The sequence below is a fragment of the Dasypus novemcinctus genome, chromosome 6, assembly GCF_030445035.2.
Source record: "Dasypus novemcinctus isolate mDasNov1 chromosome 6, mDasNov1.1.hap2, whole genome shotgun sequence".
In the NCBI taxonomy this organism is placed as follows: domain Eukaryota; kingdom Metazoa; phylum Chordata; class Mammalia; order Cingulata; family Dasypodidae; genus Dasypus; species Dasypus novemcinctus.
In genome coordinates, this window is record NC_080678.1 from 43805928 (window position 1) to 43829287 (window position 23360).

General features: G+C 40.0%; 2 protein-coding genes across 7 annotated transcripts in view; one reads left to right on the forward strand and one right to left on the reverse strand.

Moving 5' to 3' along the window:
- Positions 1–1340, forward strand: part of LOC101432221 (uncharacterized) — a 61472-nt gene extending 60132 nt beyond the window's left edge. For both annotated transcript variants that reach the window (XR_011649022.1, XM_071215751.1), the window contains exon 12: positions 612–1340. Coding sequence is in view for 1 of the 2 variants with exons in the window: in XM_071215751.1 (XP_071071852.1) it covers positions 612–796 (185 nt within the window). In the remaining variant the exon portion in view is untranslated. The remainder of the gene's footprint in view (positions 1–611) is intronic.
- A 15122-nt stretch (positions 1341–16462) lies between these two features.
- ENTPD1 (ectonucleoside triphosphate diphosphohydrolase 1) overlaps positions 16463–23360 on the reverse strand; it is a 173494-nt gene continuing 166596 nt past the window's right edge. For all 5 annotated transcript variants that reach the window (XM_058298676.1, XM_058298678.2, XM_071215752.1 and 2 more), the window contains 2 exons: positions 21989–22126; positions 16463–19788 (listed from right to left, as the gene is read on the reverse strand). In XM_058298676.1, coding sequence (XP_058154659.1) covers positions 19582–19788; positions 21989–22126 — 345 coding nt within the window. In that variant the 3' untranslated portion in view covers positions 16463–19581. The remainder of the gene's footprint in view (positions 19789–21988; positions 22127–23360) is intronic.

Below are 23360 nucleotides of genomic sequence, written 5' to 3' on the forward strand. Positions count from 1 at the left end.
TTTCAATTTTTTGTAATAGTATTTATAAATATACCTAAAGAAACTGATGGTATGGAGTACAAATAGTTGTTGCTTTTTCAAAATTGAAAAATTGATTTATTAAAGTTCTATTTTAGTTATATATGTTAATGAGATGTATTTCTGGTTATAAACCTTGTAATAAATAATTTCCTTATAATTCATTTACTCATTCTGCAAATAATTATCATGTCTATAAAGCAAGAGACTGTAGCTTCCACCCAGCTGGTTAAACTACAAAATCATAGTTTTTAACAACCCATCTAAACTAAATTGCTGAAAGTGACTATCTCTTCCACTCCTGGTGGGATGACAGGAGAAGGAAAAGTTCATCATAGACATATTAAGAAGCCAGCTGCACTTGTAAGGCATTTTTTAAAGTTGCATGTGGGTTGGCTTAATGGATCAGAATCCTCAGGAGCTCCAGTCACACAGCTGCATCCACTTACCAGCTTTTTCCCATGTACTTTTTAAAATTTTAATCCACCCGCCTTGTGACTTTGTACATGCTGTCTGCTCTCTGTGTCCATTCACTGCAGGCTCTTCTGTGTTCTCATTGTCTCCCTTCTTTTATTGTGTCACCTTTTGTTTAGTGAGCTCTCCATGGCACCTGTGGGCCAGGCAGTGCTCCATGGTGTCTGCAGGCAAGCCTGCCTTTCACAAGGAGGCCCCAGAACACAAACCGAGGGCCTCCCATATGGTAGACGGGAGCCCAACTGATCGAGCCACAGCTGCTTCCCTCCCATGGACTTTTACCAAGAACATGGAGGTAATATAAACTGATGGGGAGGGATAGGGTAGGAGAGCTGGGAACATCTCTCCGAGGCACTTTGGATCTTCAACAAGTACAAAGCAACAGCCCACCAAAGGCTGGGGCAGGGCAGGAAAGCCGAGAGATTTCCTTCTGAGGCACACTGTGTCTTCACATAGTGTAGGGCTGTGGTTCCTTGAAGGCTGAGGAAACAGTGAAGAGAAATCCCAAGGCACAAAAACTGACAAAAGAAGAAACATTTGGATTGTTGCATGAGACAAAGGAGTAAGCTTTGTAAGTGGCTCTTAAACCAGTCCACTTTGGAACAGCATGCCTGATGAAGTAAAACAGTCAAGTAGTAGATGACTACTTATCTGAAAGCCCGTAGAAGGAACTGCATGGAATGGCATATCAAGATCCTTTATACCTAAATGGTGGTACTGGAGAGCAGTATTGGCATTACCCAGTACTCAAGCCTTACCCAGTACTGAATCAGAAGTTTTATTTCAACAAGATCTCCGAGTAATTTGTATATACATTTTAACTTTAATTAAATGATCTTTAAGGTTCATTCTAACTCTTAAATTTCTACTTTCAGTATGTACAATTGAGTGCTCTGTGGTGAGCTATACAGAGATGAAATGCATCGTTCAGTGTGGTTAGGCTACAGTAATCAAAGAAGCTTTTATTGAGGAATTAGGAGTTTGACCGGTCCTTAAAAGCTGGAGCAGGAGGATGGTCATGTCCAAAGATAACATAAATAAGGATACAGAAGCCGAAATGGTGTTATGGACAAGCCTGCCCGAAGGGTTTGTACTTGGTTTCACAGTGGACAAGTCTGGCTAAGACTGTACCTTAGTTCCTGCTGTAATATTCCCTGAGGCTAACTTTTCAGAATGAAGCCACAGGTTTTGTTCCCAAGGAACTTAACCTATTGCATTAGTCAAGGTTTGCTAGGGAAACAGAACTGAAAGGAGATCTGTAAATAGTATGAGGTTCTGTCACCTCCCCAAGATGGCTCCCTCATCTGTTTGCTCATTATGTCTGCTCATTGTCTGCTTGTCTTCTTTAGGAGACACCTGGAACCAATCCCAGGACCTCCCATGTCAGGCACCTAACTGCTTGAACCACATCTGCTGCCCCAGTATGAGATTTTATAAAATTCTTTCATGCAACTGTGGGGATGCACAAGCCCAAATTCCACATGCCCGGCTGCAAACCAGGGGCTCCAGTGAAGGTCCTTGATGAGTTCCCAGGAGATGCTGGCTGTCTGATACAGAGCTGGGAATTCTCTGAATGCTGAAACCACTTACCTTTTTAAGATCCTCAATTAATTTTTGAGATGTCGCTCATTGCTGACAGCAATCTCCTTAGTTGATTGTAAATATAATCAGGCATCTATGCAATCAACTGACTGATGATTAAAGTCCATGAAAGCCCCTGTACTACAATTAGCCCCAGTGCCTGTTTGACCAGACACCTGGGCACCATTACTGGGCCAGCTTGACACATCCGCTTAACCATCATAGTCCACCCCTTGTCATCTTGGCAGCCATACACGTCATCTTAAACCATAGTCTCTAAATATTAATAAAAATAATAACATATGTCTGTGTATATATATGTATATGTATGTCTGCCTAACAGTATTCAGCTGTCCTATGTACAACTGAAAATGTACTAATTCCCTCCAGAATAGGGTGCAGATCCTTGGGTAATATTCACTCTTAACTTGACATCCTTAAATAATATGTCATGAAACTAATACAGTTTATGTCATAAGTAAGAAAGGGAAGAAAATAAAGATATTTATTTTATGTACATATACAGACACTCAAAACAAGAAGTATTCATAACTATTATAGTCCTCATTTCTGTAACTGGTCACGTGGTTGAAGTTCATATTGTCACATACTTTCTTTACCCATTCCATGTTGCCTTTACCTTCAGCAAGCACCTCAGCTGACTGTGGTTCTTTGCCTGGTGGGGTGGCCTAAACTTTCATTCCTGAAGATTCTGGGCCATTAGTCTGCTTGAATTGGGTTGTTGCAGTTTTCCCTTGACTTTAATCACAGGACATGGTAGTACTAAGAGATACCCTAGAGGGTCTCCTGTATTCTAGGCAAACTCTTTACCTCCAATGTGTAGTTGCAGTCCTATTTCCCCTTGATAGGATCAGGCACCCCAGCCAGTACAGTAATTCCTTCCTTTGCCTGTTGATTCAGAGGCATGAGGAGCCCAAAGTGACCAGGTGGCAGTCTTAACTTCTAATTCAACAGAATCGTTGTGTTCCCTGATGAACGCATGCCTCCTCTTGGAAATAAGACCTGTAGACCAGCAGAGCTTAAGGTTGAAGGGACAGGAAGTAAAAAATGTCCTAGTGGATCACTAGGGGTAATAGTGAGTGGTGCTACTCCCATTTCCACCCCTTGATTCTTGGACCTGTGAATCCTGGCTACAGGAGAAACAGCACCACAGAGTGGATGCTAATTTAAAGCCTACACAGCCTCCAGTCCTGCAAAGTATTACCACCTACTTGGTGCTTTATTTCTTCAAAAGGCCATTCTACCATTCTTTCAGTCCATCTGCTTTAGATGATGGGGAACAGAGTAAGATCAGTGAATTCCATGAGCATGTGCCCATTCTCATACATCATTTGCTGGGAGGTGGGTTCTTTGATGAGAAGAGTGCTGTGTGGAATGCCATGTGATGGATACAACATTTGGTAAGTCCATGGATGGTAGTTTTAGAAGAAGTATTGTGTGTGGGGAAGGCAAACTCATATCTGGAGTATGTGTCTATCCCAGGTAAAATAAATTGCTGCCCCTTCCATGATGGAAGTAGTCCAATGTAATCAACCTGTTACGGGGTGATGAGGGGATGTGTGAGGAAGGATACACCTGGGGCATGCCTCTATGGTATATGAATATGTTCAAGTGGTCATGGGGTATTGCTTGGTGGGTGGAGACCCACACATTAACCAAAAGAGTATGGAATTCCCATCTTGGGAAGTCCTGCTACATTCTCTAATAGAGCAGCAAGAACCCCCAAGCACATGGGTAGTACCTAGCAAAGGAGGACAGACTATTACACCAGGTCCTTGATATTTATAGCTATACTTACAAACCTTTTCATGTGAAATTGAAACTTAGCCTAGTATTATATATTGTGTAAGAGTTACCACCTGAAAGCCTCCTTGTTGCTCAAATGTGGCCTCTCTCTAAGCCAGCTCAACCTATAAATGCACTACCTTCCCCCCAGTGTGGAACATGGCTCCCAGGGATGAGCCTCCCTGGCACTGAGGGATTATTATTACCAAATGCCAACTAGCAATGCATTGACAGTATAGGCAGGGTAGACAATGTCAGGAATTTGGCACCCTGTCAGTGGACCTTACTTTGGAATATTTGCTCCCCAATGTAACAGAGTTAGATTCCTTTATAATTTCCCTACACGACTCTTCCACCCCTTTTATTTGAACCTATAGTTAGCATTATACTCATTAAATATGTGTCCCAGAGACTTAAATCTTCAGTCTGTTCATATGCCGGTTGAGCCCTGAATCTCAGCAGAGTTGCAACACCTACCCTCCAGTTCATTGAACTCTCCCAGGACAACTAACTAAAGGATGATGATGGACATTCCCTATCCCAAAAAAACAATATCTACAACTGTAAGCAAGACAGTTCCATCCACCTGCTCCATGGGATCTAAGCCCCCTCTCAGAAACAGTGAGCATCACCATCCCAAAATCCTCAAGATTGAGGAATGAGCAAACATAAGGGGGTGTGCAACTATGATTTAAGTAGTCATATGATTATTCTAGTAATGAAAGAACCTGTATCATTGATATAAAGGCAGTGGCTACCAGACATTCAGAGGGGAAAGAGATCAAAGAATAGGTATAACATGGGTCATTTTGGGGGCCTTGGAATTGTCCTGCATGACACTGCAATGATGGATGCAGCATTATACATTTTGTCAAAACCTATAAAATAGTGCAGTGCAAAGTGTAAACTAATGTTAACTATAGTGGTTAGTAGCAATGCTTTAGTCTGTGTTCATCACTTGTAACAAATGTACTACACTAATGAAAGATGTAATTAGTTGGGGGGGGAATGTGGGAGGGGGAAGGGAGTGTGGTATATGGGAATCCCCTGTATTTTTTTTTTAATTTTTAAAAATTTAATTGCCTTAAAAAAAAAAGATCACATAGATCACAAAAAATATTACATTAAAAAAATATAACCCTGTATTTTTCATGTAACATTTATGTAATCTACTTTAAAAGTAAAAAGAATTATTTTTTGTTTTAAGTAATATAAATAAAGAAGAGGGGTGGGGGTGGGTGGGTAAGAGGAAGTATTTAGAAATATCTTGCAAGCTACTGACCTCAGGGCATTACTTTGCATTTTTGCCTGGTGATACAGGATTAATCTCTTCAGGTGGGGGTTGGATGGCAGACTTCTCAGGGCAGGCCAGAGGTTGGGCAATGCAGGCTGAAGTTTGTCTGGAACCTGCCTCTGAGTAGGTATCACCTCTGGATGATACAAGCTTGACATTGGGTGGTCTCACAGTGCAGACCATTAACATTTATCTGGCTAAGTCTCAGCAGTTTAGTGTTTCATTAACCCTTATGTCTCCATCCTAGTCCTCAGGATTCCACTCCTTTCCAATCAGTGCCCTCACTTTAACAGCAGACACCCTGCAAGGTTGAGATTTTAGTTTCTGTTATAACTCTGCTACTCATTCATTGAGTCTCTGAGTCTGGTTTTCAGAGATCTCAAGTCTGGGGGCACAAAAGGTTTTCTTTCAGAGCATACAGAAACTTTCACATTATTCATGTGGCATTTGAACTGCAAATTTGAAGACTTTAGCTCATCCCTTTCTTTTATAACTGTATCCAGAGTATTTAGGAACAGCCAGCCACTATCACTGTACCTTTTACCTCCACAAAAGTCTGTTAGGGTGTTAAAAACACACTCTCACACTGATCCTTGCCTCTTACAAACTTGCAAGTAGTCGTAGCCAGTGGTGATATTTTGCATATCTCTATTGCCAACTTGCAACATGGACTGTTAGTGACCTCTTGATTATTGGCAAGAATCAATTATTGGCAGGAATCTAATCAAGAGTAGAGAGCCAACTGCAAAAATCCCAGAACCAATTCAGAAATCCCATTTTAAAGATTCTGTTTCTCAAGAACCACTCCCACTACCAAGTTGTATTGGCCAGGTTCTCTAGGGAGACAGAACTGACAGAAGATACCTGTAAATTATGAGGTTTTATAAAGTTCTCTTAAACGACTGTGGGGATGCACAAGTCAAAATTCCACAGGGCAGGCTGCAAACCAGGGTCTCTGAAGAAGGTCTTTGATGAGTTCCCCAGAGACACTGTCTATCTGAAGTAGAACTGGGAATTCTCTCTCTGAATGCTGAAATCACTTCCTCTTTTAAGGCCTTCGGTTGATTGGATGAGACATGAATCATCACAGTCAGCTATCTCTTTAGTTGCTGGTAGATGTAATTAGCCATCTGTGCAGTCAACTCACTGATAATAAAAGTTCATGAAAACCCATATATTACATTTAGCCCAGTGCTTGGTTGGCCAGACAACTGGGCACCATTACCTGGCCATGTTGAAACATTAGCCTAATCATCACACCCAGATATCAAACAGAATGGTCTGTTTTAATGTAGACTGAAGCAAAGGACTGAGGTAGCACAAGGAAGAAAGTTTATTCTGCCTTGGAGATTTGGAGGTGGTGTTATGGAAGAAGGGGTATTTGAGCTGAACTTTGAAGGTTGTGTGGAGCAAGGTATTCCAGATTAAGCAAAGAGCCTGAACAGTGTTAGGTGAAGCATCCATTGTGGCTGGAATGTAGGCAACATCAGAGGAGTAGAGTAGGATGCAAGCAAACTGAAGAGCACTTTCAGGCATGGAACATGGAAAGCCTCTAGTGTCATGCTGGGGATTTTAGGCATTATTTTGTAGACAGTGGAAAGCTACTAATGGCTTTATTTGGGAAGTAATATGATTAAGCCTGCTTTTGTAAAGATTAACTTGGCAGCAATTAATTGGAGGCAAAGCCACTATTCCTGGTTCAGTGCAGGAGAAAGATATTAAGGTCTTCACAGATGATAACTGTTAGAGGTTTGCAATAAATAACAAGCCGGTACCTCAGTTTTTCCTGATAGCTTCAGGAAAAAGGTAAACCCCGTCCCCTATATGGCACTTTCCCACAAGTTAAACAAAGGAACCGGTAGAAACAGCAGTAAAAGGAGATAGAGATCTTCACCATCTGCATATCAGAAGGAGATGGAAATCTTTACTACCTCTACCTGCATGTCAGAGGGAGACAAGACAGAAAACTTCACTATTTACAAACCCTTTAAAACCTTATAGATCAAAAGAAACATTTGCTCCTGCAGCATTCCAAGAAGCCATAGACCCCCTCAACCCCCTCCCACTACCTCATTCAGACCCTCAACACCTCTCCCACTAACTATCATTTCCCCACCTAGGAAAGTTCTGTATAAATTCAAGTCCTGCCCTTCCAGGAGTGGGCTGAAGTCTCTCTTCAGATACCCACCATGCTGGTGGGGGGACTGAAGTCTGTTCTTCAGACCCCCTCCATTGGGAGAGCTTCTCAATAAATAAATTATTTGCTTATGGTCCATCAGTCTCCATGTCCCAGTAAAAGCTGTATTTTCTCCAACAATAACCATAAGATTAGAGGAGAAATAAAAATGAGAATTCTAACAAAGGCAGAATGGACAGGTCCTATTGGGAAGTTGATTCTCGTCTAGGTTACTTGAGCTAGTGATGCTATTAATCATAATAAAGTACAGAAGGAGGAGCAGGTATAGAAGGAAAGATAGAGTTCAGTTTAGATCATTCCAAATACATACTATTCCTTGCCTAGCTCACAAGATGTTCCTCCTCTTCCTTCTTACAACTTAATCATCAGAGGTGATTTTCTTAAGCGAGCATGTCACTTGCTGAACTAGTTAGGGTTCTCCAGAGAAAGAGAACAGAAATGATATATACAGAGATTTATTATAGGGATTGGCTCACAAGACCATGGGGATTGACAAATCCAAATTCTATAGGGTAGGCCACAAGCTGAAAACTTTGAAAAAGATGATTCTGAAATGAGGCACATCTGAACTCTGTAGGGCAGGCCACAAGTTGGAGAGGGTTGGAGATTTGATACCCTTAAGGAAGGACAGTTGATGTGTATTGCTGGACTTCCCAGCTGAAAGTAATCTCTTTCTGATGGTCTTTACTAATAGGCATTGAGAAAAAAGGGTTTGCCAGCTCAATTGCTACATACCAACTACCAGGGGATGTGTTGAGGTGCTCAAATAAAGACACCACACCTGGAAAAGTTGCTGTAATTAGAGTCACCCCCTGCTTAAGTTTACAATATTCCATTCTCATCCTCCAAGATCTGTCTGTTTCCTGCACAGGCCAGATAGAGTTGAATGAGAGTGTGATGAGAGAATCATAGTATCCTTCAAGTTCTTGATAGTGACAATAACTTCTGCAATCCTACCAGGAATATGGTACTGCTTTTGGTTTACTAATTTGCTAGGTAGAGGCAGTCTAGTGGCTTCCACTTGGCCTTTCCTACCTTAATAGCCCTCACTCTGCTCATCAGGGAATCAGTACAGGGCATTTTACCAATTGCTGAATATGTCTATTCTAATTAGGCATTTTGGAACTGGGGAAATAACCACAAAATGGGTTTGAGGACCTACTAAACCCAGTAAGACAGCTTAAACTCCATTGATCACTGTACCTTCATAGGCCCCTACTCTGGCTGGTGGACCCCAGTGACATTTTGGGTCTCCTGAAATTAACATCAGTTCAGAGCCAGTGTCCATACTCCCTGAAATGCCTGATCATTTTCTTTCCCCAGTGCACATTCACTCTGGTAAAAGGCCATAGGTTTCTTTGAAGAAGGCTAGGAGATGATTTAGAGTATAACTTTTAGGCAGTATAGTAGGGTCCCACCCTGTATTTGTCAGCCAAAGGGTGCTGATGCAAGATACCAGAATTCTGTTGGCTTGTATCAAGGGCATTTATTTGGGGTAGAAGCTTACTGTTAACAAGACCTTAGAGTGTAAGTTACTTCCCTCACCAAAGTCTTTTGCCACATGTTGGAACAAGATGGCTACCAAAGTTCAGCCTTCCACTTCCTCTTAAGGCTCTGTAGTCCCAGCTTCTTCCAATATCAGCTGTAGGCTGGGATAAGTCTCGTCTCTCTCCCAGGGCTCGTTCTTCTCTGGGCTCAGCTGCTCTGGTCTCTCTACAAGGTCAGCTGTAGACTGTCAGGCTCACTCTCTTCTTGGGGCTTCTGCTGTGTCTGTGGAGCCACCTCTATTCCTCTTCTCCTGTATTTACTTTCAGGGGTTCCAGCATCCAAAATTCCAACTTCTCTGCCATGTAGTTTTCTCTTTGAGTCCTTGCCCACCAAGGGAGGTGGGACTCAATGTCCTACTGACATGGCCAGATCAAATCCTTAACCATTATTTAATCAAGTAAAAGTGAAACCTCTGCATTTAATACAATCTAATACACCCAGAGGAACAGACCAGCTTACAAACATAATCCAGTATCTATTTTTGGAATTCATAATACCAAACTGCTAAAGAGAACTCATTCCAAGGGTTCTTTGGTTTGTAAACTGTCTCAAATCTGGGAATTGATTGAGGGGTTGTGACTTTCTGGTATGTGATTTGTGTTAGACCTTTATTCACTTGACTTTTCTGCATATACAGATCTAGTAATAATTTAGTAGGTTGCCAATCCAGTTCACTTCTAGGTACCCCATGATCAACTAACCAAAACCATAGGTGTCTGCAAGTCAGACTACTATGATAACTGCTTCAACTCTGCTCTCCATTACAGTAGCCAAACCCACTTTGTCTTTGGTAATTGTTACCACTTGCCTCCTGCCAGCCCAGGATCTAATCATCCCCATTGTATTTAAGGATTCAAGTTCAGTGGCAGCAGTTCACACCATAGTATCTGATATACAGGGAAGAGTGACTATATCGCTCTTCAGGTATGATGGAGCTGCTCTGGCAAATTTATTCCTCACAGTTGCTGTGAAATGTGTGCCCTCTGGAAACTCTTAGGTTTTTCACATGATAAACCCACTCTTTAACATTTCAGTTTCCCTAAGCCTTTGAATACCTTCATATCTGAAGAGAATTTGCCTGATAAACCTATAATTGCCAGGCAGCTCTGGCATTTCAACCTCACTCAATATAGGCCACCTTTTGGTCCATGTTTCAGCAAACCAGCTGAACAGAGCATTTTCTAACCATTTTATCTACAGTATCTGGCTTGTGGGCCCATATCAATCAGTTCAGCCTGATCCAATTTTGTGTTTCTTCCACCATTATCCCACACCCTTAATATACATTTCCACACATATTCCCCTGGTTTCTGTCTGTACAAATAGGAAAAATCATGTATTTTGGCATGTAGCACACTTCCCCATGGGTCACACTTCAGGGCCTCATGGGACTTTAGTTATAAGTTTGAAAGAAGAGAGGTGGTAGTGGGACATAGGAGGAGTTAGTGTCTTGCAAGTCACCTACCTCAGGATTCTATTACAGTTTTATCTGGTGAAACAGATCTTCCAACAAAGGTGTGAGAGTCATTTCCTAGGGAGGCAGTTAAAGGTTTATGAGGCAAAGTAAGGTTAATCTCTCCAAATGGAGGTGATAGGGCTGATTCTTCAGGGCAAACCATTGCAGGTTTATTGGTGAAGAAGAGGCAATAATTTAGGGGTTCATTGTACCCATCTTCATTATGATCAGCTCATATGTCCCCATTACAATTTTCAGGATCCCATTCCTTTGCAATCGATGCCTTTACTTTAACAGCAAATGCTCTGCAAGGTTGGGAATTAGTCACTTGTACAATGAGAATGGCTTTCAGAGATCTCAAGTCCATGGCTACAAAAAATAAGTTTCCTTCAAAGCACACATACAAACTTTCATGTCATTCATGCAGCAATTGACCTGGGAATTTGAAGCCCTGAGTTAATCCTTTTATTTAACGACTTTATCTAGGATATTTAGGAACAATCAGCCAATGCCTCTATAGTTTTTAACTTCACAAAACTCTAATGAGGTGTTAAATACACTTATTACCCAGAGCCTTGCCTCTTAAAAGCATTTGGGTAGGAGTATTCGGTGGTGATATTTGCATATCTCTATTGCCATCAGTGTCCTCTTGATAATTGGAAATAAGGGTTCTTAGTGCCTTTTTTTTACTAGACATATTTGGTTCTTTTTAATCAGCTATTGATGGTATAATGAAATAAATTTAAGTGGTACCTAATTTAAACATTCAAAATAGTTCAATGAAGGACAATCTACAACACAATATGTCAAGCCTAATTATCAAAATAACACTTCTTTTTTCAAGAAAGGAGAAAAAGGCATGATTAAAATTTTAGTGCCTTTTAAGCTAATAGATTGGAGAACCAATTCCAGAAAACCCCAGTGTGGCAGTCTGAAATTATTTTATGAATCCCAAAAAAGAAAAAGATTTATGTTTTAAACTAATCTATTCCTGTGGGTGAGATACACTTTGATTGCATTAAATTCAGTTGATTGTCCTTTGATTAGACTACTTGATAAGATCAATTTAGGACTTCTGATTTTCAATGAGGTGTGAGCCAGCCTGGGTCTCTGCCCTCTTGCTGGAGCTGATATAAAAGAGACACAGAAAGACAGACACAGATAAGGAAGCCACCATATCTGATCCTGCAGTGTGAGAGAAAGGTCTCCAGCTTCACCCACAGCTGAGCTGCAAGGAGAGAAGTTCCCAAGAGGCTCAAAGAGCTGAGGTCCAGGGAGAAATGAGCCATATGCCTGATAGCTTATACCTGAACTTTGGAAAAAAGCCCTATGCCAGGTTTGCCTATAGCCCAGAAAGGCAGAGAACTTGGCAGAGATTGGTGGCCATCTTGTTTCACCACATGGCAGCTGACTTTGGTGAGAAAGCACCGTGGCTTATGGTGCCTTGAGTTGGACTTTTCACAGCCTTGGAACTGTGAGCTTTTACCTGAAATAATTCCTTTTTAAAAACCAATCTATTTTTGGTACTTTGCATCAGGAGCCCTTTGGCAAACTAAAACACCCAGAATCATCTCAGAAATCTCACCCTTAAGATTCTGTTCCTTAATAACCACTGTGAGTACTAAAATGTTTTAGTATAGGAAATATACAGAGAGATTCTAGGAATTGGCTCATGTGACCATGGAGATTTGCAGGCCACAAACTGTAAATGGATGAAGGTGAGGTTGTATTCCTCGGAGTAGCTGGGTGGTTGAAGAAAAGGCAGAAATTCTTCTGACTTCTGAAACCTTAGTTCTCACTATAAGACATCCAATTGATTGAGGAGACTCCCCTGATGGCTGAGGGCACTCTCCTTTATTGATTGTATATGCAACAGCCATAGATGCAATCAACTGACTAATGATGTAAATTTATCTATGAAATACTCACAGTAACAATCCAGTTCTTGCTTGACTAAAACAATTAGACACCATAACCTAGCCAATTTGATACATATAATTAACATCGACTTTCCTTTGACTAATCATCTTCTCTGGTGACTTTGCTATTCAACATATATGCAAAAGTGATACAAAACAAAAAGACAACTTAGGAGCTGATACAGGCAGTACCATCATCGTATCATCATTTTAAAGTTAGAGATTATTTAAAATAGAGAAATTCAAAATTAATAGCAACATCCCCATCTCATGTAGTCGTGAATGCCGCATTTACAAAGAGAAGGCTCATGGAGATACTCCTCTCCCCCTCATTGAAAAATCCATTATGCTGTGCTAAAATCAATTATGGCAAAGTGTTGGTGGAGGGGTGATGTATAGGGATTTTGCACATTATGCATGATTGTTTTGTAAGATCACAACTTCTCTAATAAAAAACATTAAAAATGATTATGTTCAATAGTATTAAATTCATATGCAAATTTTTAAAATGGGGTAATTATACATTGTCCTAAATAAAATAAGAAAATTGAAATATGCATAGCCGTTTAGGAAACCTACCAGTTTAGAATGTGAGGCTAAATTTTGGAGCTGCCAGGGAATCCTGATTAAGGCTTTGGAAAGAGATTAAACACTGATGAAGTTTGGAAGTAACTCCATTTATACTATTCCTTGGCAAGATGAGTAGACTGTAATTTACAGAAAACGTACTTTACCTTTCAGTTGATGAAACACTGTGGTATAGTGAAGCATTGTTCACAATTCTTTCCTCCTTCCCTGTTAAAATTAATCATCCATACCCTTTGCTATTCCTCCCAGTGTTTCTCTAATCTGCTGATGTTGGGCTTGGTCATATGACTTACTTTAGCCAGTGCAAGTGACAGGGCACATCTTGGTCAAAGACTTGAGGCTTCCCGTGCTGTTTCTCACTCTTCTCACTTTCCTGAGCCCTTGTCATTTATCATGAGAAAATACGTCCCAGGAAGTCACTGTTTCAAGGAGAAGGAGAGGTACATGGAAGAGGCCTGAACCAGATCTACAGCCTGAGTAGCAGCTGATTTACAGATCCATGAACTCATGAAAATCAATGTTGTAAACCACTGAAATTTTGGTTACATATATTTTAAAAAAACTAATACAAACTCAGAGAAACATGGAACTTAACAACAAAAAGATAATCCAATTTAAAAATGGGCAAAGGACTTAGACATTTCTACAAAGAAGATATACAAATGGCTAGTAAATACAAAGAAAGATGCTCAAATTCATTAATCATCAGGGAAATGCAAATCAAGACACAGATGCCACTTCACACACACTGGGATGACTATTACTAAAATAAAACAAAAATATAAAATATTAAGTTTTGCCAAGGAGGCAGAGGAATTGGGAATCCTTGTGCATTGTGGGAATGTAAAATGGTACAGCCACTGTGGAAAAGTTTGGAGGTTTCTCAAAAAGTTAAATATAGAATTACTATAAAGACCTATTGTTTTTAAGTTTGCCAGGCTACTATGACAAATATCTCACAGTGGGTTGGCTTAGACAGTGGGAATTTATTGGCTCATGGCTTTGAGACTAGAACTCCAAAATCAAGATAATTGGCAAGGCTTGCCCACCCCCCTTCCTCCAACCATTCTGATGCTGGCTGCCAGAATCCTTCGGGTGGGTTCCCTAGCTTTTATCTCTGTTTCCCTTCACATGGCAATCTCCTTTCCTTTCTAGCTTCTGTGACTTCCAGGTTCGCTTTATAAAGCCTCCAGTAATGGGGATTAAGACCGACCCTCATTCTTTGGGCTCGCCTTAACTAAAAATATCATCTTCAAAAGTTCCTATTTACAATGGGTTCACACCCAAAGGGATGCTTATTAAGGACATGTGGTTGTGTGGTTCATAATTCAACCTACCATACCTGTTAATTCCACTTGAAGATATATACCCAAAAGAATTGAAAGCAGGGACTCAAACAGATAACTGTATACCAGTGTTCATAGCAGCATATCCAAAAGGTGGAAACAACCCAAGTGTCCATCAACAGATGAATGGATCAGGCGGCAGACTTGGCCCAGTGGTTAGGGTGTCCGTCTACCACATGGGAGGTCTGCAGTTCAAACCCCGGGCCTCCTTGACCCGTGTGGGGCTGGCCCATGCGCAGTGCTGATGCGCGCAAGGAGTGCCCTGCCACGAGCCCCACGCACAAGGAGTGCACCCCGTAAGGACAGCTGCCCAGGGCGAAAGAAAGTGCAGCCTGCCCAGGAATGGTGCGGCACACACGAGAGCTGACACAAGATGACACAACAAAAAGAAACACAGATTCCCGTGCCGCTGACAACAGAAGCGGACAAAGAAGACTAGCAAATGACACAGAGAACAGACAACCGGGGTGGGGGAGGGGAGGAGAGAGAAATAAACAATCTTTAAAAAAAAAAAGACGAATGGATCAACAAAATGTGGTATATCCATACAGTAGGTTTTTCAGGTATGAATATGAATGAATAAATACGAATGAAGTTCTGAGACTTTCTACAACATGGATTAACCTTGAAAACATGCTGAATGAAATAAGCTAGATGTAAAATGACAAATACTTTATGATTCCACTTATATAAAACAACTGAAACAAGCAAATAATTAGAGACAGAAAGTAGATTAGAAGTTACCAGGGTCTGAGGGGAGAGGGAAATGGGGAGTACTGCTTAATAGAGTGTCTGTTTGGAGTCATGAAAAAGTCTTGATAATAGATAATGGTGATAATAGCACAACACTGTGTATGTAATTAATATCACTGAAATGTACACTTATGTATTAGACAGGGTTCTCTAGAGAAATAGAACCAACAGGGTATATATATGCAAATATTAAGAGATTTCTTATAGGAATTGGCTCATATGACCATGGGAATTGGCAAGTTCAAATTCTGTAGGGCAGGTCGCAAGTTGGAATGAAGGTTTCAATGAGTTCCAGATACTGGCTAGCTGAAGTAGAGGTAGAAATTTTTCTTCCTGACTTCTGAAATCATTAGTTCTCCCTTTAAGGCCTTCAAAGGATTTGAGGAAACTTCTCCCATTGCTGAAGGCAGTAGTCTGCGTTGTTGATAGAAGGTGTAATTAGTCATTGATACAATCAACTAACTAATGATTTAAATCCATGAAATACCCTCACAGTAACAATCTGGCCAGTGCTTGCTTGACCAAACAACTGGACACCATAGCCTAGCCAAGATGACACATGAACTTAACCATCACAACATAAAAATAGTGAAAATGGAAAAATGTGTTTTATGTTACAATTTTTAAAAAACAAACAAAAAACCCAGCCTATATTACCATTACTCTTGTTAATTACTGGCAATAAATTTACCAGTCTGCAGTTTATAAACTCCACCAATGTGACATTATAATAAACATCACTTCTCCAGCAAAAGGAAACATATGGATGAAACAGCTAACCAGGAGCAACCATCATGTTCTAACAAGATTGCAACTTCTAGAATTTGAATCAGAGAGGGACCAGGCCAATTTGCATGAAGTTCAAATCTTTTTTTTTTTTTTTAAGGAGATACTGGGGCTTGAACCTGCAACCTTGTACGTGTGAGGCAGGCACTCAATCACCAAGCTAAACCTGCTCTGCTCATTCTTTAAACTGACAATAAATGAGAATATATTTGAACAATATTTACTATTATATTGTATTAATGACCTGTGAGCTATTAAGAGACTAATATTTCTTTTAATATTAGATTTATGTTTTGACTATGGGATTTAAGCATCAAGAATTATCTTGTTATCTTTGAATCCAGGTTAAATTTTCCCAGGTCTCTGAACATCATTACTGAATAGGCATCTTGCCCTTCCCATGTAGGTAGCAAATCCTTAGGAATAAAGTGAAATTTTAAGCTGGGATTTTAAAAGCTTGTTTAGGAATAATGTTAAACTTCACCTGTAATAAATACCAAGATTGTTATAGTATGTATGGTTGGGTAAAAAATTATCTCCCTATCCCAGGGAAAAGACAATAAGGGAATATTCTCTTTCTTTTCAGCTTTAAATGTATCCTCTTGCCACATATGACTATCGAGCACTTGAAATATAACTAGTCATAATTAGGATGTGCTGTAAGTACAATATATACAACAGATTTTGAAGACTTAGTTTGAAAAATACTAATATTTTTATTTTGATTAATGTTGAAATTATAGTATTTCGGATGTAGCCATTTTATTAAACTCTCCATCATTATTCATTTGAGTGTACCGTCTAGTTCCTGCAAAGACCTTGATTGATAAAACATTAAAATGAAGTATAACTTCAATTTTATAACTTTTCTATCACACTTTGTTTCTTATGAAGAATTGGGTGAGTTGAAACAACTTTCTTACACACACACACACACACAAGCCTAATTAAAAGCTTCATTCTTTTGTACTTGTGCTGACCTTTTCCTCTGTGTGTTTACAGAGAAACATTTCCTACCCTATGAGGAAATGGGGTCACCAGAACCAGGTTCTGAATCCCAGGACGAATAATAATTTACAAACAATTGTCAATCCAATATTAAAATTAGTTGGCACTGACTCATCTTATTTGGCCTGTCCCATCCACAATGGCCCAAAATAAATTTCTACGTCTGTCCCGAAACCAACCTACTCTCCAAGAGAATTTAAATTAGGTTGTCCTTACTGATAAGCTGATTTTCTCCATGATGATTTGAGATTTAAAACAATGAAATCTCCTCCCAAATACCTTAAAGTTTTTTTTGTTTTGCTTGTTTGTTTATTTGTTGTTTTGTTTTTGACCCAGACAACAAGACAGAAATGGAATAAGGAAATTGAAAGAAACTTGTGAATTTTAATTCCAATTTACTGAGCAGTGTTTTGAAAAGAAAAATAGACTTGGAGTCAAACACTGAGTACCAGCTCTGCCAAGTACTACTTTTGTGACCTTAAACAAATTCCTCAATTGTAAAATGAAAATGGTATTTACACTCATGGTTTGTTACACCATGGAATGGATAATGTGATGTGCATGACAGTTTATGATGAGCATGATACATACAGGTTGGCATTGTATGTCACCTGTGTTACCATGCAAACTACATGAACAAAGTATCAGTGTTGCCATAACAGCCTTTGTGAACTAAAGGTGATACTAAATTACAGGTCCATCAGGGAACAGATCATCTCTGTCCTTTCCCTTCCACCATGCCCCATGAAACTTGCATTTATACAGAGTTAAGCTTGTGTTTAGAAATTATGAAAAAGCTGATTAGTGTCTTTAGTAGAGAAAATAATTGTTAAGTGCTTTGGGTCATCCATTTAGGCAAGTCACTTAACCTCTCTGAGCCTCAGTTTCTGTTTTTATGAAGTAGGGATAATAGCTTCTTCAGAGTGCTGTGAAGATTAAATGAGATAATGAATGTAATGATCTTGAGCACAGAGCATGGTACACAATATACCATAACAATATAGCCAAGTACCACTAGAAAGAGGATTAAATGTCCTAATCGAGGTTCGGTAAATTTAGTTGTGAGTAGGAGAAAAAAAAAAAGTTCCTGTCCAGCTTTTATTAAGTTTATATTCACCTGGATATAGTACAAAAAAAAAAGGGGGGGGGGGATTATTTAAGAGATATAGGGACATTTGGCTTCTAGTTTTCTAGATTTCCTTCCCCAAACAGGTCAACAGTTATTCCCTACATCCAGAGAGGAAGAGCTTGGGACAAGATCAGAACCACACATCACCACTCAATCCTGTTCAAGGGTAACTGTTCCAGCAATCCTTAAAGGAAAAGGATAGATGTTCTCTTAGTGTTCTTATGATGAGGTTGTAGCTGCTGTTTCTTCCACAAAATAAAAATATTCCATGGAATAAGTAAATAGAGCCCATTCTTGTTTGACAGAGGGCCAACAATTTCATGCATGCTTCCTGGCACATTTTGATGTATAAATACCATGACAACCCCAAAGCATGCCACTCTACACTGATGCAGCTCTCTCACTAAAGTAAACCCCAGGACAGTAAGATATAACCTGGCTTTAAAACTCAGTGAACATCTTTGTGGTGCAATCAGTATGTTCAGCTGCTAAGCAAAAGGTGGTATGATCCCAGGGATGCTCTTGTCGCCAGCCAATTTCTCAGTAATAAAAATGTTCTGAAACTAGATAGTGGTGATGGTTGCACACATCGTGATTTACTAAATGCCACTGAATTGTACGTTCAACGGTGAGTTTTAAGTGATGTTATTTTACCACAATTTTTAAAAAACCAATAAATGCATTAAGGTAGGGGTTCTTAACCAGGGATACATGAAAAGATTTCAGGGGCTCAATGAGCTTAAATTGGAAAAAATCAATTTATTATTTTTATTTCCTCTGACCTACAATTCTGAGTATCATAAAACTATCTGCTGCTACATTCTGAGAAGGGGTCCATGGTTTTCATCTGACTAGCAAAGGGGTCCGTGGAACAAAAAAGGTTCAGAACTCCTGCATTCGAGGATGCATTTTTCTCTACCCTGAATTAAAACTGTACTTTTCTTCCTGACATGTATGTACCTAATATATAGTATAGTATGCCCTGATAGCTGAGTGCCTACATATATATCAGCTTTTTAAAAAGCTCTGGGTATTCTATTCTGCAGCATTTTGGCATCACCCAGGAATATGTGACTCATACACATCCCTGTTTCAGATTGGATTTTTATTTTAACTGCACAAGCACACAGATTCCATTCAAGACTCTTTGGCCCTAGCACATATTAGACTAGTCTAGAAAATTCTCTTACCCAAAGGGCAGGCTTAGAATGAGATCTGTGTCTGCCCTCTCCTGAGGCTTTCTTAATAAATGGGAAGCAGGAGAGAGGGATTGTTAAAGAGTACAACTGAATCAGTTCCTGAGATTCTTCTTTTAGCCAGTTTAACTTCTCAGCATAGGACTCAGGATTCTCAGTTTTTCTGGACAAAGTCAATATTGTTCTTTAATAAAGCAAAGATCATGGAAGTGTCAGGTCTTTAAGACCTACACAAGCACAGAGTACAAAGGAGGAAGGGGTAAATAAAAGACTCAAAAAAGAGAGAGTGTCTTCCAGGAAGTCCTAGAAGCAGAAGGTGGTGAATACCTCCCAGGGAAAGGCATCATCAAAAGCCAGAGGCTTTGTGCTGCTGGATATTGACCCTGGAGAGCAGGAAGATGACCTTGTACAGGGTTGTGGAGGAAGTGCTCTCTGGGCAGGTTTTCTTCTCACTCCAGCCCAGCATATTTCAATTACTTCTGCTATACCACTTCTTTCCAGAAATATGAAGGCTTATGAAAGGCAATAAAGCCTATGATTAACACTGTGACCAGGATCAGGGAGAAGAGGACCATGAGGAAGACATAGGTAGAATGGGAGAGAGGTGTGGAAGGCGGCTCCTCTGCTGGGATCATGTTGGTCAGGTTCAGCATGTAGCCCAAAGTCCACCCGACATCGCTGCCACGGATCTGCAAACAATGAGGAAAGTCTTGTTTGGGTCCAAGGAGACAACCTGTAGGCTTCAGCCATCCCCAGAGTAACCACTAGGTGGAAAACACCATGTCAGTTCCCTAACAGGATTAATTTTTTATTCTAAATAGGGAATATGGGTCATAGAGATATTAGAGGAGAAGCAAGTCACTAAGAAGAAGAATTTAGAGTCTCACGATTATATTCCCAAAGTTCAGAGAGCGATTTAGGTAAATGCCCACTTCTCCTGCCTAGAAGATTTAATTAAAATAGGCCTTTGGAGATTTGCATTCCATTTTGTTACTTGTAGGAATGTTTAGGAGAGGTGGCAGGAAGCAGGCAAGAGGTTGAGGAAACAGAGATTGTCCTTGGCCTTTTACATCCTTGTCAGGCCTAGGAAGCCAGTCCATGCATAACCAGGACTTCTTTATGATTCAACTAGGAAATATTGGAAGTCAATTATTGGAAAATTGTGCATTCGCATGAGAAAGGATCCTTATTAAATGATAAAAGTATGCAGTAACCAAAAGAAAAAATTTAAAAAATCAAACAATATAAAAATTTAAAAAAAGCAGTACCCTGCTATCTTTCTAATAATATTTTTCAGTCGCCTCCAAACTTGTTGAAATGCAGGTGGTCTATGAATAATAAATAATTTTGGAAACACTGTTATTACATGAGTTATGCAAGGCCATGGTAGAAAAATTCAGAACAGATAAATCTAAATCTAAAAAAGAAGATAAAAATTATCCATATTTCACCACTCTGAAGTTGCTGTTATTTTGTGACATATCCTGCCAATCCTTTGTATGTGTGACTTTTTTTCTTTAAAAAAATGGAATTAAATTGTATGTAGAATTTTTCATTTAACAATACATTGTGAACATCATCCCACATTCCTTAAGATATTTCCATATATTATCATCATGGGCATGAATGGCCTTAGACACTCTTTTTTACTCACTTTATCCAATTATTTATAAATCCTAGAAATGGAGTAATTGGGTATATTGATGTGCACATTTTTAAGGCTCTTGGTACATATTGCTAAAACCATCTCTGAAAAGGTTGTGCCAATTTGTACTCCAATAACATGTGGAAATGCTCTTTTCCCCCAAAGCCTTACCCATACTGGGAATAAATAATCTATATAAGGTACACTTCCCTTTTATGGGGGGTCGAGGACCTTGTCTGACTGCAGGTATCAAGGTAGGCTCCAGAATTAGAGGCATTGTGATCTAGGACTTAGAGATATCAGGCCATTCTTTGGAGCTCAAAGAATATAAATATAATTGAGAACTTCCCTGCTCATTAATCATAAATTAAACATAGATACCTCCTTCAAACAAAAAAATATGATGGAATGGAAGGAAGGCTGGAATATTAAAGCAAGGAAAAGACTTGTTTGAATTAGTAAGGTAAGTGCCAAAAAGAGTGTGATGGAACTGTTGGCAGAGCTGTTACAGATCTTTGCCTCAATGCTTTGTTTTGCTTGAAATCACAATATTTATTAAAGGGGACAAAATGCTTTTGTTCTTAGGGGACATGGGTCTAAAAAGGTGGAGAAACTCAGCTTTTAAAATTCTTCATCAAGGAGTTGCATAGCTGATGTAAATGTTCCTGTATGCCTGAGTACCTGCAGGGGGCACTGTGCTAAAGCCCAGAAGTGAGGTTGTTTCTTCAGGGCTTATGCTAACAGGCTACTAAGCAACTAGCAACCACCCCACTCAAGCCACTCAGTGGCCTTCTTTACACAGCTTTCAGACTGATCAACCTTGAAGCGGCTGGAATTAACAGTCACAGCTAACAAGGTCATCACCCCGTATGAGAAATCGCCATCATCACTTTCCGGCCAGTGGAAAGGGCCCTTGGAATGGGGTGCTGAAGTCAGCATGCAGAATCACTGTGGCTACTGAAATGCTGTTACATCATTTTCATATAGCATTTTTTGTTTTCATAAGTAGTCACTGTTCTGTGAGCAGAAAGGCAAGGTTGAGAATGCAGGCCTACTTCGTTAGGTATGCCAGCCGACATATCCAGGAAGGGTTGTCACAAAATGCTAGCTTGGGTTAGAGATGAAGTGGTGGAACAAGACACAGGCCAAAACTTAAATCAGGTTGACTCCCACCTCTTTCAAGTCAAAGCTGTTCCCATCACTACCAACTGACCTCACTCCATCCCAACAGGTACCCAAATTACCTTGCCCATGAAATGAATATTACTCCAGTTATCTTCTTTGAAATGATAGCCATGCATAAGGAGGGAGAGAATGTAGGCACCAGAAAAGCAGTATTCACTCAGGTACTTCTCCTTTACTCCACCAAAAGTTCTCTTCAGCTAGAAGTGAAATGAAGGTGAGATCAAAACTGTACTACAGTCATCTCTCTGAGGCTCTTTTTCATTATTAGAACTGATCGACAGGAGAAAACCCCCAACCCACATGGGCCTGAGGGTTGACCTCCCCTGGAGAGTTCTGGGGGTGGTGCTGCGTTCCTTCACTGGGTTCAAAGTTTATAGTTTACAGTAGGTTAAGGAAGCTTTTCCTCCACAGGGTTCTAGGATATATTAATAGGTGCTCCAAGAAAAAAAAAGTTCCTGTGGACTAGTAGGTTCAGAAAATGAATTTTAAATCCCCTTCCATCCCCCTAAACTTTCAGATTCACAATCACATTAGTGTATTAAAACATGTGGAAATTCTTGCATGAAAGAAGTCTGTTCATCTTTATTTAAAGAGTTTTCTAAATGTTCTTAACCAGTCTTTGGTTCAGAGCTCCTATAAGCAACTTAAGGAAAGTGTCATAAAAGGCCTGGCCATTCAGTTTAGTTCCTATGCTAGAAACATCAGCATCCCCTGGGAACTTGTTAGCATTCCTCTCACCAGACCTACCATATCAGAATGCGTACTTTAATACCATACCCTGGTGATTCATGTGCACATTAAAGTTTAAGAAGTCCATCTCTGGAACACAGTTTAGGAAGCATTTTGCTAAGGACTGGTAAAAGTACCAAAATCTCTACTATCCTCTGTCCTTGGCTAGCTTCTCCTTTGCATCTGAGTGATGCCAAGGAATCTTCTCCTGAGTCCTTTGTGTGTTTACTCACCCTACCTGAGTGAAGATATTAACATCTGCCTGCCAGCTTTTGCCCTTATATATCCAAGCTGCTGTGAATATATACCCAGATACCCACAGCCTTCTCTACTCTTCTCCTGCCCTTAATTAGAGGGCAACAGGCCAGGACATCTCTAGCTCAGCCCGGAGTTCTGTCTGCTGCCTGCGAGACAGGTATTCCCACCCAGATACTTTGGGCAGAGAGAAAACATCTATTAAGGATATATAGATGTAGAGTCTCCTGGCTGCTTATCTCCACTTTAGCATATTTCTGTAAAAATTAGCTGCCAGCTGGAGTCTACTCCTTACTTGGCTCCTGTCATGATGACTTTTCCTACCCAGGATCCCTGTCCCTTCCTTTCAGTACCTGCACTCTCATTTTCCTTTGTGGAAGTATCTTCTCATCCATTTCAAGTAGTTTTAGGGGGTCTGTCAAATGAAGAACCCCCAGGGGATGGACA